Below are 19480 nucleotides of genomic sequence, written 5' to 3'. Positions count from 1 at the left end.
ACATTCATTTTAAAATCTTCAGAAAACATTACTCCAGGTTACTTTGTTGGAAATTAGGATCTTTCAAATATTGTGTAAAATAAATATTTTTGATAGACTACAGAGTTTAGGTCTGGGAGTGGAAGAGAACAGGAGAGGTCAGATTGTGAGGTGAAATTTTTTTCCTTTAACAGAGGTCAATAAAGCCAGAGGATATAGATTTAGAGCAAGGTGTAAGAGATTTATAGAGGATGTGACGGAGAGCTGTTTTACTCATAGAGCAATGAGTACCCGGAATGCACTGTTGGAGAGGGTGGTGGCAATGCATTCCATATACTCACCACTTCATGAGAGATTGGATAAACTGGGCTCGTTTTCCCAGAAATGAGAGAGACTGGGGGGGAAATCTGAGAGAGTAGTCATTGACATCATTTAAAAAGTATCTAGATAGGCACTTGAATTACCTCAGCATAGAAGGTTACAGGCTAAGTACTAGAAGATGGGATTAATATGGATGAGTGCGCACAGGTTGGCGTGGACGAGGTGGGTTGAATCACTCTGTGAGCAATGTCTTTCGTGATTTTACTTTGTTATATCTAATCGTTTGTAAATTAATTAATTATATTCAGATTTTTAACTAATTTTACAGTAGATTACGTCAAAAATTCAACAAGATTTATGTGTTGGTTTTATTTTACCTGTAATATTGGGTAAAATTCAGATTATGAAGTAAAATTGTGTGTGTTACACAGAATATGAAACGACGCAGGCGTCGAGACATTTTGCGAGTGCAACTCGTGAGGATCTTTGAACTACTGGCAGATGCTGGTGTGATTAGTCACAGGTAAAGAACAAAGCATTAGCATATTTCATGTATTTCAAGTTTTCGACAAGCTACAACAGAAATGTTATGCTGTAAAAGGGAGAGGTTGGATAAACTGGATTGTTTTCCCAGGAATGAAGGAAACTAAGAAGTGTTCTGATAAACGTACAATTATGAGGCCTGCATAGGGTACATAAAATCTTTTTCCCATGGTATCGGAATCAAAATCAAGAGAGCATAAGTTTAAGGTGAGAGGTAGAAATTTTGAAGGGGATTTGAGGGGAACGTTTTTTTTTTTACACTGATAGTGTAGATTATCTGGAACGTGTTGCCAGAATTATTGGTGGAATCAGATACAATCACTATGTTTAAGAGACATTAATAGGCAAGGCATAGAAGGTTGTGACGTATGAAAAGACTGGACCATTTCCCACCCCAACCAACAATTCACACCCACTCACAGCCTGACCTCAGTCTGCAAAGACTGGGCCCTTCTACACCCACCCCTCTCCAATCACCACTTCACACCCAATCACCCACACCCTCTGTGCTGCACCACATCACTTATCCAATATCAACAATAAAAATAGAGGAGGTGGAGAGGCTTTTCAGAAGACAAAAAGTCAGAAATCTCCAGGACCTGACAATGTTTCCCCCCCTCTACACTTAAGCTCTGTGCCAAACAGCTGGCACCGGTCTATACAGACATTTTTAACCAGTCCCTGCAAATATGTACTGTCCCTGCCTGCTTCAAAGTCTCCACTTTTGTCCCTGTACCCAAAAAGGCAACGATTACTTGTCTTAAAGACTACAGGCCTGTCGCACTGACCTCTGTAGTCATGAAGACACTCGGAAGGCTTGTGCTGGCCAAGCTGAAAAATATCACGATCCTATGGATCCTATGCAGTTTGCATATCGGGCCAATACATCTGTGGATGATGTAGTCAACCTGGGCCTGCACTTCATCCTATAGCACCTAGACCGCCAGGGGACCTATGCGAGAATCCTGTTTGTTGATTTTAACTCTGCATTCAACACCATTGTGCCAGAGCTACTACACTCCAAACTTTCCGAGTTGACTGTGCCTGAACCCCTCTGTTGGTGGATCACCAGCTTCCTGACAGACAGGAAGCAGCATGTGAGGCTGGGAAAGCACATCTCGGACCCGCAAACACTCAGCATAGGAGCACCGTAAGGCTGCGTACTCTCTCCTCTCCTCTACACCAACGACTGCACCACCACATACACCTCTATCAAGCTTCTCAAGTTTGCGGACGACACAACCCTGATCCAGGATGGGGAGGAATCTGCCTGCAGACAGGAAGTGTTACAGCTGGTGTCCTGGTGCCATCGCAACAACCTAGAGCTCAATGCTCTTAAGACAGTGGAATTGATTGTAGACTTTAGGAGAGCTCCCCCTCCCCTCACCCCACTCACCATCAACAACACCACAGTCACATCTGTAAGTCTTTTAAGTTCCTGGGAACCATCATCTCCAAGAACCTTAAGTGGGGGGGGCTACCATCGACTCCACATTAAAAGAGGCACAACAGAGGATGTACTTCCTACGGCAGCTGAGGAAGCACAATCTGCCACAGGCAATGATGGTCCAATTCTACACGGCCATCGTAGAGTCTGTTCTCACCTCCTCCATCATGGTCTGGTTTGGCTCAGCCACCAAGCACGACACCTGGAGACCGCAGCGAATCGTCCGATCAGAAGAGAAGGTTATTGGCTGCAACCTTCCCTCCATTGATGAACTGTACACTGCAAGGGCCAGGAAGTGAGCGGGCAAGATCATCTCTGACCCCTCTCACCCTGGCCACAAACTCTTTGAATCACTTCCCTCTGGAAGGCGACTCCGGACTGTCAAAGCTGCCACAGCCAGACATAAAACCAGTTTTTATCCACGAGTAATTGCTCTACTGAACAGCCAAAAATCTGTAGCCTCCCTTTGATCTAGTATTTGTTGGTTCACATGCTTGATCAATTGTGTTTTATCATTAATGTTTTATTTTTATTATTATTATTATTATTATTATTATTATTATTATTATTATTATTATTAATGTTTAGTGTTTTCTGAGTCATTTGTAGCTATCACTGTATGTCATGTTGATACTTGTGGGCGGAGCACCAAGGCAAATTCCTTGTATGTGAATACTTGGCCAATAAACTTACTTATAGACCTAGTGCAGGATTGTGATTAGTGTAGATGGGACAAAATGGTTGGCATGGATGTGGTGGGACAAAGGGCCCATTTCTGTGTTATATGACTCCATGACTGACTTTAAAGATGCACTGCAGTTAATAAGTGCTTGATAGTTTCAAAGATGAATCGGCGACTTAAGTAGCTGCACTCAAGTAGGCTAACAATGATCCCGGTGTTTGTGGTGGGAAAACAAGTGTTTGATGGCAGTGTTTTATGTGGATGAATGAATTGAGGCATTCACAGTCAAAGCATTGTCTTTTGTTCAGGCCACATGGTCTCATACCTTTGCAATTTATTCCACTGCCCTCCCCGGCTGAACCACATTCTTCAAAAGCTTAATGTTCTTCTTAACAGTGGGCTAATGTTTGTCTTCTCTATCAGGAAGGCTGACTGCTTTCACGTTATTAAAACACATCTTTGTCAGTGCCAGAGATAAGTCAATTGTCAATTTGGAAAAGTAGCAATGAACCAGCAATGAAAATACCACGACTAAAGTATGTTCTGGGACATGACCAAAAAGGTTGATGTGGGCAGAGCTGTAGATGTTGTGTACATGGACTTCAGTAAGGCATTCGACACGGATCTGTGGCGCCTTCACGCCCAAGTTGGTTTTGCATACTACCTGTCACTGCTGGCAACTCGCCAGCAGCCACACGAGAAGATCCAGTCACAAGAGTTCAATAACAACTCCAAATTCAGCTGCACTAATTGGTCTTATCTGCACACTGGTTATGATTGGTGATAATGTAGGTAAAAGGGGCTTCCTGAATAAACGTGAGACAAAGTGTCTGACTCAGCTAAACGTCGTTTGTCCTTTGCTTTCTGTCGTGGGATTCAGCAGATCCTACAGTACTGCATGATCGGCTGCTCTGGAAGGTTAGATCGCATGGGATTCAAGGAGAGATAGCTGAATGGATAGCAAATTGGCTCCATGGAAGGAAGCAGAGGGTGATGGTGGAAGGTTGCTTCTCAGAAAGTGCCTCAGGGTTCGATGTTGGGCCCGTTACTGTTTGTCATCTACATCAATGATTTGGATGAGAACATACATGGCAAGATTAGCAAGTTAGTGGTTTTGCAGATAGTGAAGATGGTTGTGAAAGATTGCAGCAAGATCTGGATCGATTGGCCAGGTGGGCAGAGGAATGGTTGATGCAATTTAATATGGAAAAGTGTGAGATGTTGCATTTTGGGACGTCGAACAAGGGCAGGACCTGCACAGTAAATGGTAGGCCTCTGGGTAGTGTTGTAGGGCAGAGGGATCTAAGAGTACAGGTGCATGGTTCCTTGATGGTTGAATCGCAGGTAGATAAGGTGGTCAAAAAAGCTTTTGGAACTTTAGCATTCATCAGTCTGAGTATTGAGTATGGAGGTTGTGAGGTCATGCTGCAGTTGTATGTTGGTGTGACTGCGTTTAGAATATTTCAAGGGTGTTGCCAGGACTAGAGGGTGTGAGCTATAGAGAGAGGTTGAGTAGGCTTGGTCTCTATTCCATGGAGCGCAGGAGGATGAGGGGAGATCTTATCGAGGTATACAAAATCATGAGAGGAATAGATCAGGTAGATTTTGCCCAGAGAAGGGAAATCGAGGACCTTAGGACATAGGTTCAAAGTGAAGAGGAAAAGATTTAATAGGAATCCGAGGGATAACTATTTCACACAAAGGGTGGTGGGTGTATGGAACAAGCTGCCAGAGGAGGTAGTTGAGGCTGGGACTATCCCATCGTTTAAGAAACAAGACAGGTACATAGATAGGAAGGGTTTGGAGGGATATGGACCAGATACAGGCAGGTGGGACTAGTGCAGCTGGGACATTGTTGTCCAGTGTGGGCGAGTTGGGCCGAAGAGCCTGTTTCCACACTGTATCACTCTATGAATCTATGACTATGACCAGGCATTTTAAGCCAAGCATGTGAGCTCCTGACTCCCCAATGCCTTACTGCTATCTATATGGTAGAAATCAAGAATGTGATAAAATACTACTTTTTGGGGAGATGGAAGAAAATGCAGCAAGACCCAAATTCATGGCACTATTGATGCCTCTGCTGCTGTGGAGAAGTGGGAAATAGTAGTGGAATTATAACATTAGCGGAATGGGTAGCCGCAGACATGACTACAAGATGTTATGTTGCTTCCTCAGTGCTGGTGGCACCTATTGGTACCATGAACATTGTTAAGAACATAACTATGAACCAAATTGTTGAGAGGTACCAAAGCTCCCAATTGGAACAGCTGACTTGCGGGGATCCATTAATATATGCCAATACTTGGCAAAGGTCGTCCAACAGAGATTTCAAAATACTTGTATTGTTATTGTAAGTGCAGTGTCAGGATTTGCCTAGTTTCAAAGTCGATGTGCAGGACTAGCTGTTCGGCTGGAAACAGAATGACAACAATCAAGCCAATTAGGGGGGAAAACACAGTTAAATTTAACAATGTATTAATTCCTTGCTTGAAATTACCAGCAACACTTTTTTTGAACTTCTTACAATAAAGTTAGTCTATTTGATTTGATGTTGGTAATTCTAACATTCTTTTCTTTTCCTAATTACCAGTGGAAGTGGAGGCCTTGATAACGAATTACATTCCCTCAATAATACTTTGTTGGAGTATGTTGATCTAACTCGGCAGCTACTTGAAGCTGAGAATGACAAGGATTCTGATACATTAAAGGATATCCGATGCCATTTCAGTGCCTTAGTGGCAAATATCATTCAAAATGTCCCAGGTATGCATAATTATAAGATAAGCAATTTGTTAATATGGTCCAAAATGTCAAGCAATTTCTTATTATCTGAAAGGAAACAATATTTAGTTAATTTTGTATGTTTATAAAAAAATATATCAAAACGTGCTTTCTGTCTTTGGGTAAGTATACACTGTGCCAAGGTTTACTCCAATACGGTAAATCCATTTAAGCCAGCAGTAAGTTGTCCTAACTCTTGACAATACACCACATCAATTTAGTTAATTTTCTGTGGTATAAGTGCCAAGAAGTAAAAAATTGAAACGTAGTATAAAAGATTTTAGCTTGCACACATCTGGAGAATTTTCAACGTGTAATTAACCTATATTTTTCCTATTGTAGAAAATATCTCAACAGTATGGCTGATATGTTAAAATAAAAGGGAGACTGCAAATGGAGGAAACAGCATTAATGTTTTAAGATACTAAAGGCAGACCTTAAACCACTGAATCTAGACAATATCCAATTATGATAATCAGTTTAATCATTTAATTGGATGAGCATGTGAACATTGAACTTGTTGGCTCAGAAGTAAGGCTGTCTTGTTTAGAGACTGCTAGGTTCATGCTGAGTGCATGTACCATCATTCACAGCCATCCATATTGGATAGATAGCACACTTTTACTATATTTTATAAAGCTTAAACTATCTTGGTGATTTTAGACATATTATTTCATTAATGTTCTTACCTCATTGAAATTATTAGTGGCTATTGTTTGGGGTGAGTCTAGTTGTCTTAGGTCACTTGTCACTGGAGAGAAACAGAGAATTGGACTACCTCAGAGTTCTTTTTCAACAAAAATACACTTAAGAGAGTCAAGAGAGTTTATTGTTATGTGTCCCAGATAGGACAATGAAATTCTTGCATTGCCCTCAATATATAATGGGAAAATCTGTCGTCCAGTACCATGATGTCAATTATTTCCATCGTTGAAATAGACAAAATGCAAACCATGATCAGAGACAAAAAAAACATTTCTCACAATTAAACTAAACTGTAATAACATTTTAAAAGCACACAAAACTGGTCAAACAAATATGACATGAAAAATGTTGGTAAGATTTGTACAAACATGACTACATAGTATTAATATTTGACTTTCTTCCCCCATGCAACATAAATATAGCTTTCCAATTGAATATCCACAATATTATATTTTCTATAGCTCCATATTAGAAAAATATAATTAAGACATGTGAGATCCTTGTCATCATTCTTCATGAGAATTGCTGGTTGTATTTTAAAACATAAAATGTGAAGGGGGGGGGGGGGCAAAAATCATCATTCATTATTCCCAGAGATTACTTAAAGGATTTATTGTTTAATTATCAAAATTTTGGGTTGAAATATTGGATTATTTGTCTAATAATATGAAAAGGCATTATGGTGAAAATAATGTTTTCTGTGTAATCCCTCACCAGTGATTGTGAGTCCAAGTGGGCCAATATCTGACTGCAACACAGAAAATAAACGGTATTTCTGGCATTGTTTAACAGTTGTGCACTTCAACGGTGTTTCTAGTTTATATATTGTACAGTTATGTGAAGTGTAAATCTTAATATATTCTGGAGTAATACTGAAAATTCTTTCTTATTTTTGTTTATTTTTACAGTGCACCAACGCAGGGCTATCTTTCCACAGCAAAGTCTACGTCATAGTCTGTTTATGTTGTTCAGCCACTGGGCCGGTCCCTTTAGCATTATGTTTACTCCCCTGGACAGATACAGTGATAGGAACATGCAAATTAACCGGCACCAGTATTCTGCATTAAAGGTATTAGATTCTTCTCATTCATGATGAAAATCCAGCAATTTTTTTCTTGAACTTTAACTTGCATGTAAAAGGGTTGTATTTTTTTCCTGGATATTTGCATTGTGTCATTTAACAAACATTAGAGATTAACGTATTTATGTAAGTAAACCAGGTCCAAAAGATTAATCAATGTTACATTGATGAATATAACACATATTAATCAGAAGGGTTCTTATTTTAGCTTGTGTATATAAGGTGGGACAAAAATAGTTATAACTTTCCAGCATAACTATATTTTGCTGTCTAAGTGTTAGTTTAGTTTAGTTTAGAGATACAGCACGGAAACAGGCCCATCAAGTCCGCACCGACCAGCGATCCCTGCAAATTAACACTATCCTACACACCCTCGGTTTTATCACATATATGTGATAAAAATGTACATTTACACCAAGCCAATTAACCTAGAAACCTGTACGTGTTTGGAGTTTGGAAGGAAACCGAAGATCTTGGAGAAAACCCACACGGTCACGGGGAGAATGTACAAACTCTGGACAGACAGCACCCGTAGTCAGGATCGAACCTGTGTAAGGCAGCAACTCTAACGCTGCGCCACCATGCTAGCGTTTCCAATAGTTTCATCGTAAACGGGGAAGTTATAATGCCCCAGATTGTGCTTGATCCAACCCTGCCTCCCACAGTTGGCCCCAAACTAAAGCATTGACCATACTTGCATGCTGTCACCACCCTCAGGATGGCTTGAGGTAGAGTATTCAGTATTTCTTTAATATCATTTCACTGAGTACTCGCATACACAGAGGAAACGAAAAAACGTTGCACAATCGGTTTCCATTCAGTGTAAAAATAAGAACAAAAAAGGATAATACATAGAGCTTTAAAAACAAATTAAAATTACAATTTTTAAAAAGAAAGTAGGCCTAAAAATTAACAATATAATAAAAACAGTCATTCTGATCGACAGTGGCTTCACAGTGGCTTTACTTTGACAGGTGCCTAACTGTCAAAGTATGGGCGCAGTTGGATGTGCGGATGAGCGATATTTTGGGAGGGGACAAAGTCCGTTAATCAGTCTTATTGCCTGTGGGAAGAAGCTGAGGAGCATCCTGCTGGTTTTGCAGCTGATGCTCCTGTACCTCTTCCCAAATGGCAGAATGGAAAAGATGTGTTGTGATGGGTGGTAGGGGTCCTGGATGATGGAGATGGCTCTGCTGATGCTCCTCCTCTTGTATATCTCCAGCAGGAAAGGAAGTGGGGCACCGATAATCCTGCTGGCAGTCTTCACTATCCTGTTTAGTTGATATTGTTCGTAAGCCTTGCAGCTCCCGAACCAGGAAGTGATGCCGTAGGTTATTATGCTTTCAATTGTGCCCCTATAAAAGGTTCTTAGATGGGCAGTGGACTGCTTTCCGTAGTCTCCGAAGAGGGTGGAGTCGCTGTTGGGCTCTTTTGACCACTGCTGTGGTGTTGGTCATAGAGGTCAGGTCATCCGACAGGTGGAGTCTTAGGAACTTCACACTGCTGACCCTCTCCACAGCAACTCCATCAATGTACAGCGGTGTATGGTGTTGTTTCCCCGCCCTCCTGAAGTCGACCACCATCTCCTTAGTTTTTCCCACATTAAGAGTGAGGTTGTGGGATCTGCACCATCCTGTGAGCAGCTCCACCTCCATCCTGTACGCCGACTCATTATTGTCGCTGATGAGACCCACCACTGTTGTATCATCAGCGAACTTGTTGATATTGTTATTGAGTCTAGCAGTACAATCATGTGTAAGCAGACTAAACAGCAGGGGGCTTAGGACACAGCCTTGGGGTGATCCAGTGCTCACGGCAATGGTTTTTGATGTCCGACTGCCCACCCTGACTGTCTGCTGCTGTTGTGATAGAAAGTTAAGGACCCAGTTACAAGTGCCAGTATCCACCCCTAACAGCCTCAGCTTTTCCACCAGCTGCTGTGGGATGATTGTATTAAAAGCAGAGCTGAAGTCTATAAAGAGGATCCTGGCATAAGTATTTTTCCGGTCGAGGTGTGACAGTGCGAGGTTCAGCGAGGCCTCCATTCCATGCTCTTCTGCAAGGTGGAGCAGACTGTCAGGGACAACTTGACCTCCAAAGGCTACACGTGCATGTGAGAGGCATCATTCACTATTTTTAGTTCTTCCTGGTACTCGGAGATATTTCAAATGGATCATTATTTTAAAAAACCTGAAATTAATTAAAAATGAAATCAGGTCAAAATATTGTAAATTAAATTTTTTTTTAAATACAAAGTGAATGAAATAAAACAAGGCAAGGTAAATTTTTTGATGAAGATTGGTTGCCCCATTCAAGTGATTGGGAAGCCTGCTTTCACCCAACTTTAAATACAAGGAACTACAGGTGTTGATTTATATATTAAAAAGATACAAAGTGCTGGAGTAACTCAGCAGACCTACCAAAAGCCAAGGGGCTTGATACAAGGTGGGATCTCACCTCCAGTACCGTCCGCCCTTTACAATGCAACATGCTGATGCAGAGGCAGAGACAGAAGCCACGTTGAACACTGGTTACGTGAGCATTGAGTGTCTCTAACATCAAAGCCTGTCCATATATTATTTTATTCACATGCACCACCTGCTGGTATTAAAGTAAAGTATCCTTTATTGTCATTCAGACATTTCAGTCTGAATGAAATTGTGAACCTTGCAGTCATAACATAGAATAAAATAACAAAACGCACACATAACACAGTTTAACATCCACCACAGTGAGTCTACCAGGCACCTCCTCACTGTGATGGAAGGCAAAAGTCTTAAAGTCCTTATTTCGTCCCTCCTCGTCTCTCTCTGCGCTGATGCGATCCAGATTTCGATGTAGGGACCCCGCCGGGTGTTGGTAAGTCCGACGGCCGCATCCGAGCTCCGCAAACGGGCTGGCTTAAACTCAGCGGCCCGGGGCGCTAGAAGCTGCCGAAGCTGCTGCCCTCCAGTCCAGCGGACGAAGCTGTCATTGCGGGAGCTCCAGAGCACCGGGCACCAACCTGGGACCTGTGAGCTCCCGACGTTGTCGTCCACTGGGCCCGCGGCCGAGGCTCCGAAGTCGGCCAGCCCCGCACTGGTAAGTCCTGGCTCCGATTTATCTCGGAGCCTCGAGGTCGGTCCCAGTTGGAGGCCGCCAGCTCCGCGATAGGCCTCGGCACAGACTGAGACGGAGACAGAGGATACGACAAGAAAAGGTCGCATCCCCCCGAAGGAAGAGACTTAAAAGAGTTTCTCCCACCCCCCGCACATACACAAACTAAAATAAACTAAATAAACTAAATTAACAGGACAAAAGAAAACAAAAAAAGAAAAAACAGACGGACTGCAGGTGAGCCGCAGCTGCTTGGGCAGTGCCGCCACTTAACTGGGATAATATGTGCTCGATACAAGTTTGGAATTTTTCTCAGCAATTTATTTTAGTCTTTGTGCAAATCAACTATATGAAAGAATTCCTTTATGAAACATTCTCAGCTCAATTTGTTATTTTGACACATTGTAGGTGTACCTCAAATGGAAAATGTATTTAACATCAACCTTGTACATGTTTAACATTTGAACCCAAAGACGATACCTTTTCCTTTTGCCCGACAAAAAGTTCCCATTCAAGTATCCATTCAATTGTCTACTAAAAGTTCTTTGGAAAGTTACTGTTTTCACCATCCAATTAATCACTACAGGCCCATCACCAATTTTCTGGCAACCGGTGGTCCAGCACCTCCTTTAATCCTGACAAAATTACGGGAGCGCTCTTGAAATACCCCCCCAAAAGTCCCCCCAAAAATGTGACATCTAGGCTGGGTGAGGTGGCCGATCTCAGCCTCACCAGGACTTCTGTAGCCGATCAGTGGGTTGAATTTGGCCCCTGCGGCCGGGACTCTGGAACTCCAGCTGGCCAGCAGATCAGTTGCCATAGCTGATTTTTGCGGCCAATCAGCAGGTCGAATTTGCTTCATGTGCCAGAGTCTGTTCCCGTAGACGACTTCTGAGGTTCACTTTGTGGGCTGGTATCTCAGCTCCACGGCGGCCATGCTGCCTAACCTGCTGAGTGTTTCCAGCATCTTCTGTTTTTATGCCTAGATCTTTGAACAACTTACATTCTGAGCAATTATGCGTACCATAATGTCATTAATGATGTTTATTGCCCCCAATTCGTAACAAAGCATATTGACAAGAACCTACATAATGCCATGAAACTGGTGCTTTCCAGAATGGAGGTCGATAGATTATCAGAATCCTATAATGTGGCTAATTCCATTAATTTCATGCACTCTCTAACTAGCCTTCTTATGGATTTAAAAATCAGACATTGTAATTTTTATTATTAGTAATACTGGTTTATTTTCGTTAGTGCAAAATATGTCTTTAAATCATTTTAAACAGTGAAAATTTGAAATATAGTTGAATATGTGATAAGCTTCAAGGAAAAGTTCAAATAAATGCTGTCAGTTTCCAATAATCATTTAATCAACAAGTGCAAAATGTGGTTCCGTTTTATGGTTGTATTGTGTTACCAATTCCTGGATTAAGGGCATTTTTGTTGCAACAGCATGAGTACTTAGGCCAAGGAAAATGTCATAAGCATTTTCAAAGTATTTCTTCAACCATGTGTCTCAATTCAATTTTTCCCGTCAACAGGCTATGTCAGCTGTACTATGTTGTGGACCTGTATCAGATAATGTGGGTTTGTCTTCAGATGGCTACTTGTACAAGTGGTTGGATAATATTCTAGATTCCCAGGAAAAAAAAGTAAGAAATGCCATGTTATAATATTGAAGACTAAACAAACTTAATTATAATTATCTTGAGATTCTTGTCTTTGTTAATTTTGTGAGTTAATTATAATATGGAGTCCTTGTTCATTTGCAACATATATAAATGTATTCTTTGAAGGCAAGATTAGTTATAACATAATGTTTTTGTTAAAATCGAACAATAGCTCGCAACTCATATATAATTGTCCTTGCTTAATCTTGCAATGTACTGATTTGTGATATAATTTATTATATAATCAGTGTTCTAATATGATCTATATTTTGCTGTCTTTAGGTTCATCAGTTAGGTTGTGAAGCTGTAATGCTTTTATTAGAACTGAATCCAGACCAGAGTAATCTGATGTACTGGGCCGTAGATCGATGTTATACAGGTTCAAGACGTGTGGCAGCTGGGTGTTTCAAGGCAATAACCAATGTATTTCATAACAGGTATACTTTTAAACTGTCACGTATTGATTGTTAAGCTGTAATAGGCATATCGGGTAAATGCAATGACAATCTATATCATGACTGTTTACAAATTGAGTATTGGGAGAAAAATCTGAATCTCAACACTACAATGCTGAGAACTATATTCTGCGCTCTATCTTCCCCTTTGCTCTGCCTATTATAGTTGAGTTTGACTTGATTATATTTATGTATAGTGTTATCTCATCAGATGGCATGCAAAACAAATGTTTTCACTGTACCTAGATACATGTGTCAATAATAAACCAAATTATCTGAAACTTTATATTCCACTTCATAATCATGAGCAATTGAAATGAGTTCATATTACAGCCTTTCATTCATGTGAATTGAAATTTAAAGTAATCTGCAACAGGTGTCTGGAGAAATAGAATGTAATGATGAACTCCTCATCTGCTGCATCTCCAGGATAGTACTGGTATTGACCTGTTGCAGGTTCCTACCACTTATCTTCATAAATGGCACAAGATGTGGCCTAAGTGCAAAGAAGAACCTGAGGGTGAACTAATATAATGGGAAAACCATATTATTACCATTGCCTGAAGTGCATGACTCTCATTATCACAGTTTTTAATATTGTACATACATAATTGATAGCGTTTTGATGGCAGGTAATGTATTTGAATTTTGTCTTTAAAAAAAAGTTTATTCTTTTTAACCAGGTACCCCTACGCTGTATATACTTTACTATATAAATATGGTGTGTATTTAGCTAGGATTGTACTGCTTGATTTAATATTTGTTTTTGTTCATGTGTACTTTACTTGTGTTAATCGTACCAAATCTAATTCAAAGTCTAACCTTTACGTAATATGTTCTTTTGGAATTTCTTACCAGAGATTACCAGTTTGACACAGTGACCCTGCTGAATCTAATACTTTTCAAAGCAGCTGATTCATCTAGAGAGATCTATGAAATTGCCATGCAACTGCTGCAGGTTTGTGTTTGTTTTGCAATAGAACGAGTGGAATTTTCTCAATGAAAAATGTATAACGATTTAGAATACTTTCTTCTATTATTAAACCTTGGCAAGAACATTATCCAAATTATAAATCTAAATATTATGAGTTTTGTCATAATATTTAATTGATGATAATCTCTCCTTTTTGTCAATTCCAAGTAACGGGAGACTTGTCAATTCAAAGGTTTGACTCTGGCAATTGTCACAACCTCCCGAATATTTACGACCCTTCGATGCATGGGGAAATTCCATTTGTCACAATTCCCTCTTTTTAACTCTCTGGTGTTGTGGGGGGAGAGGGGTGTTGCCGGGGGGGCGGGGGGGGGGGGGGTGAGCTCGGAGAAAAGACGGGGTGAGAGCCATGGAGGAGAGGGGGGCATCACGGGGGAGGCGGAGGAGCCAGCGAGGGGGACCAGAGGGGTAGTGGTTGGAATTGGCGGAGCAATGGGGACTCACAGCAGGCGCTGGTCTCCGGTCGTTCTACTCCGCTGGGGTCAGAGTCTCCACTTTCCGTTTGGTGACATCTCTGACCACAGCAGGCTGGGTTGGGTCTCCGACTGGGCTGGGCTGGGTCTCCGACTGGGCTGGACTGGGTCTCCCACCCTGGCTTGGGTCTCCCACGCTGGGCTGCTGCTTGGGGCAGGGCAGTGCTGCTTGGGGCAGGGCAGTGCTGCTTGGGGCAGGGCTGTGCTGCTTGGGGCTGGGCTGCTTCAGGTCCCTCCAAAAGTCCGGCTAGAAACCTCTGCCGGCCACCCTCAGCTCCAGTAAAGACGCGATGGCGTAGGAAGGGGCAGACCATCCCAGGGAGTGACGGGGGAGGAGATTAATCCGCGCGGCGCCGACTGGCAGGAGAAAAGATCAATCTGCGTACGCGCGGTTTTTAAGAATTTTAAACCTCGCTAACTTTAAACTCAACTGATCGGAATGAAACTTGGCGCACTTGCAGCACAGGAAAACGGTGAGTGAACTGGCAAAAAATCGTATCGCTATTGCGAACCATTTTTGCGCAAATAGATAGACCGCCAAACTGGAAGATAACAAGATCAGAGTTTTAGTTATGTATAGATTGAAGATCATGATAATTATTTTAACTTAGTTCATTTGCTGCCTCTGTTTACATTGAACATGAACTTTATTAATTTAAGAATTGGAATACATAATCTAAGCCAATTCAATAACGACTAAATTATTCATAGTTTCATGAAATATTACTGGTTGGCGATATCCTCCCAACCTTGCAATTGTCTTTGGCTTGATGTCAAAGCAGTTGATGAATAGGAGGGAACAAAACATTTGGTGGGCGGCACAATGGCGCAGCTAATGGAGCTGCTGCCTTGCAGCGCCAGAAACCCCAGTGCTGTCTGTGCAGAATTTGCACGTTCTCCCTGAGATCGGGTGCATTTCTTTCGGGCTCACGGTTTCCACCCACATTCCAAAGACGTGTGGGTTTGTAGGTTAATTGGCCTCTGTAAATTGTCCCTAGGATGTAGTGCAAGCTTAGAACTGATATGTAAATGGGTGATCGATGGTCAGTGTGAACTTGGTGGGCCAAAAGGCCTGTTTCCATGCTGTATCCCATACACTAAAACTGAATGGGTCTGGATTAGTGCATTACAATGACGTTTTATCTGGGGTTATGTCTGAGAATATACGAAAACGTGCTTTTTATAATATTTTTGAATAACTAATGTTAAGAAAAAATATAGAAGCTACTTAGTTAATACATCTTGTATTAAAGGATCATGATGGGCAATCCAGGATTTAACAGCAGTGCCTTAGGCACTTCAAACCTGTTTTCCTGAATTCCTTCCCTAACACTTCATACAGCCTTGAAAAATATTTGGATTATCAAAGCAACAAGTGCTTTCATCTTCAGTTGTACTGTGAATATACCATTTAAAAATGTTGTGCATTGGTTTGATTACTTGCAGATCTTGGAGCCCAAGCTATTTCGGTATGCCCACAAGCTGGAAGTACAACGAACCGATGGAATATTAAATCACCCTTCTCCATTACCGCATCTGTACTCAGTTTCCTACTATCAATTATCAGAGGAATTGGCAAGGACTTACCCAGAGCTCACAATCTCAATCTTCTCGGGTATATTTTATTTGTTGCATTTACAATAATTTCTCTTTGATATGAAAATGCTTTCAAATTTGCTTTAGCTTATCATTCTTAGAAGAAAAAAACGTTTTTGTCATATTGTATTTTTGTGAAAAACAAGAATTTCTTTGAAAAAACTTCCTCTTTATTGCAAATCATTTTCAAATAGCTCTAAAATATCTTACTTACTAAATCTTACTAAATTCTGCTCTTACTCAGACTGCTTGAATGTGCCAGAGCAGTTTTCTACTTTCAGTTTTCTACTGGAAAATGTATCTGCTTTATACAGTAAAAAGGGCTGCATAAAATATTTGTAAATAGTGGAAGGATAGTAGATTTGTACAAGGTGATCCAAATTTGCCAGTTTGAACAGTCTTGCCTTGAGGCCCTGCAAAGCCAATGTTTGCCTTGTGTTGCCAGTAAGGTTTGAAAACATTAATCCCTAGAGATTTCTGTTCCTTGCCAAACTTCAGGTTTTAACTATGCTGTGCCCATTTTACAAATATTGATTCGATTCACCATGTTACATTCTTGAAGTTATGACCAATCCATGTCATTTATCCAAAAAAATATAATTTGCAGATGTTATTCCTTTGCAAAGTGCACGAGTAAGAAATCATGGAAAAACACCTCAGCCAGGACACTGACATCCTAAATGTCAGTGTCCTGGACTTGATCAACCTATTCAGACCAGCCTTGCTGACTTACAAGAAATCAAGAAACTCATATACCTATTACATAGATACATAGAAAATAGGTGCAGGAGTAGGCCATTCGGCCCTTCGAGCCTGCACCGCCATTCAATATGATCATGGCTGATCATCCAACTCAGTATCCCGTACCTGCCTTCTCTCCATACCCCCTGATCCCTTTAGCCACAAGGGCCACATCTAACTCCCTCTTAAATATATTTTCAAAAATAACAAAGCCTTGGAAGCGAACAGTGACCAGCTAACATCATAAACCTTGGCAGATCTTTATATTTATGGTCTGAGTGCAGGTATATGGGACTAGGGGAGATTATGTGTTCGGCACGGACTAGAAGGGTCAAGATGGCCTGTTTCCGTGCTGTAATTGTTATATGGTTATATGGTTATAGATAAGTGCTTCAGCCTCAAATCTATAAATGCACCATGACTATTTTCACCAAAGGAGACAAATCCAACTGTGGGAGCGAGGGACATGTTCCTGTGTGTCTGTCACAGGGAAGGTCTTCAGCAGCATCCTCCTCAGCTATTCCTTGCAGGCACTTCAACCTGCCTAAAGGCTCTTGGGGCATGATGTTTTCTCTGATAATTCCAAGGGGTTGTGGAACACCTCAAATTTGACAGTCCACAGAAATTCATCTCTCTCTTATGTTTGCTCCATGACGGCATGCAAGCTGTGGTGTTGACGAATTGGTCTAAAACCGAATTAATGTGTGAAGCTATGTCATTACCCCAATACTTCCTTCAATCTTTCGCACATCAGTGCTGCATCCTTTTTCCAACAAACTTCCCATGGGAGTGGAGCTAATTCTCAGAACTAGTTGGAAACTGTTCAACCAATGGTAGTTACACTCCCCGAGGAAACACTTTTTCTCACAGAGAGTGGTGAGTCTGGAATTCTTTGCCTCAGAGGGCGGTGGAGGCAGGTTCTCTGGATGCTTTCAAGATAGGGCTCTTAATAATAGCGGAGTCAGGGGATATGGGGAGAAGGCAGGAACGGGGTACTGATTGGGGATGATCAGCCATGATCACGTTGAATGGCCAAATGGCCTACTCCTGCACCTATTGTTAGTGTCTATTGTCTAATGTCTAATCAAGGTGCAATATGTAGGCGATATTTGCATTTGCACACACTCGGGCTGAGCTCCAAGACAATGTCCATTCATTCACTGCAATATCAAGGTTCTTTACTGACCTATCAACCCCTAACTCCAACCAACCAGTCTGCCCTTTGATGGTAATGGATCACAAAAAGACTCTGGACCACCTATCTGCAAGACAGACATCAATGATGAAAGTTATACCATCTTAAATGCCCCAGGACAGCCTTTGCTTTATTGAATAAAAGTTAGTTTGAAAATCAACCCTCAGAATTAATGTTCTACTGGGCATTTGAAAGGTTTGAAGGTAGTGCACTAAGTTTTCTTGAAGTATAATATCTTTACTAATTCCTGGCAAACTCTGCCCCATGACAACTGAAAATGGTGAGGGACCATTTGGGATGGTATTGAGAATCTCGGGGCCCATGCAACGGAACTTCTCAAGCTGTGTGTAAGTGGCAACTGAGCACACCTACTCCCAATTTACTCATTATTTTATCCCGTTCATCCACCTCCACCACTCGTGAAAGAGTTTTCGAGTCTCACAAAAACCTCACTGGTCACCTCAAAACCACCAACATATGAGTGGAGAAACAGAACTGCATATGCTGATTTATATCAAAGATAGACACAAAGTGCTGGAGTCATTCAGCAGGTCGGGCAGAATCTCTGGAGCAAAAGGATAGGTGACATTTTGGGTCGGGGCCCTTCTTCATACTGAAATTCTTTGGGGGGATGGTGAAGAGCTGGAGGTGGGAAAAGGCCAGGAGCAATCAGGGCTCACACCAATTATCTCAGGCAGGGAGGTGCCCTGATAGGGCCATTGGAAGCAAGTTATACTCAATCCCTAAGAAGATAAAATCCTTTTTTGCTCAAACATATACTAATATGATAGCAAATATTTCTGAAAATATTTAGAGTTTTGAGTATTTTCTTCAAAGCTACTAGTTGACCTCAGAATATTTGGTACTAAATTACAGTACTGATGTTTTAACCTTCACAGAAGTCAGTCACAGAATCCAAACAGCACACCCTGCAGGTCGGCAAGTGATGCTGCATTACCTTCTGCCCTGGATGAACAATATTGAACTGGTAGATTTCAAACCCTTGCCGTCAGCAAAGACTGTGGATGAATCCGATGCAGACTACATGAAGGACGGAGAGGTGATGACTAACAGCAGACGCTGGCTGAAAGGGGAAGGTTGGGGATCTCCACAAGCTACTATCATGGTGCTAAATAACCTGATGTATATGACGGCAAAGGTAAGTGTTCAATTTTTGTTTTCTTTTCAATATTCTTGTCAATATCACAGAACAGAAAATCAGTTGTTAAAAGTTTTATTACACGCCAAGGATCATGGTTTTTACAAAGTGCAAGAGGTTTTAAAAAATTTGATCTTAAAATTAACTGGTATGGACGATGATGGGTTGGAATTAGTGTTCCAGGGTTATGAATTTCTGGGTTTTATTTGCTTAACCATCATAACAGAGTATGGACAGACTCAGCAATATATATTAATGATTTGGACGAGGGAATTGAATGCAACATCTCCATGTTTGCGGATGACACGAAGCTGGGGAGCAGTGTTAGCTGTGAGGAGGATGCTAGGAGGCTGCAAGATGACTTGGATAGGCTGGGTGAGTGGGAAAATGCATGGCAGATGCAGTATAATGTGGATAAATGTGAGGTTATCCACTTTGGTGGCAAGAACAGGAAAGTAGACTATTATCTGAATGGTGGCCGATTAGGAAAAGGGGAGATGCAACGAGACCTGGGTGTCATGGTACACCAGTCATTGAAAGTAGGCATGCAGGTGCA

At 41.4% G+C, this 19480-nt stretch overlaps 1 protein-coding gene across 7 annotated transcripts in view; it reads left to right on the top strand.

Annotated features, from left to right (window-relative positions):
* Nucleotides 1-19480, top strand: part of fryl (FRY like transcription coactivator) — a 318781-nt gene that overhangs the window by 210228 nt on the left and 89073 nt on the right. For all 7 annotated transcript variants that reach the window (XM_033028305.1, XM_033028264.1, XM_033028273.1 and 4 more), the window contains 8 exons: nucleotides 732-823; nucleotides 5566-5738; nucleotides 7370-7530; nucleotides 12183-12293; nucleotides 12594-12748; nucleotides 13625-13724; nucleotides 15680-15848; nucleotides 18665-18924. In XM_033028305.1, coding sequence (XP_032884196.1) covers nucleotides 732-823; nucleotides 5566-5738; nucleotides 7370-7530; nucleotides 12183-12293; nucleotides 12594-12748; nucleotides 13625-13724; nucleotides 15680-15848; nucleotides 18665-18924 — 1221 coding nt within the window. The remainder of the gene's footprint in view (nucleotides 1-731; nucleotides 824-5565; nucleotides 5739-7369; nucleotides 7531-12182; nucleotides 12294-12593; nucleotides 12749-13624; nucleotides 13725-15679; nucleotides 15849-18664; nucleotides 18925-19480) is intronic.

Source organism: Amblyraja radiata, chromosome 1 (genome assembly GCF_010909765.2).
Source record: "Amblyraja radiata isolate CabotCenter1 chromosome 1, sAmbRad1.1.pri, whole genome shotgun sequence".
Classification (NCBI taxonomy): Eukaryota; Metazoa; Chordata; class Chondrichthyes; order Rajiformes; family Rajidae; genus Amblyraja; species Amblyraja radiata.
Note: the sequence above shows the minus strand (reverse complement) of the source record. Positions and strands in the feature narration are given on the sequence as shown.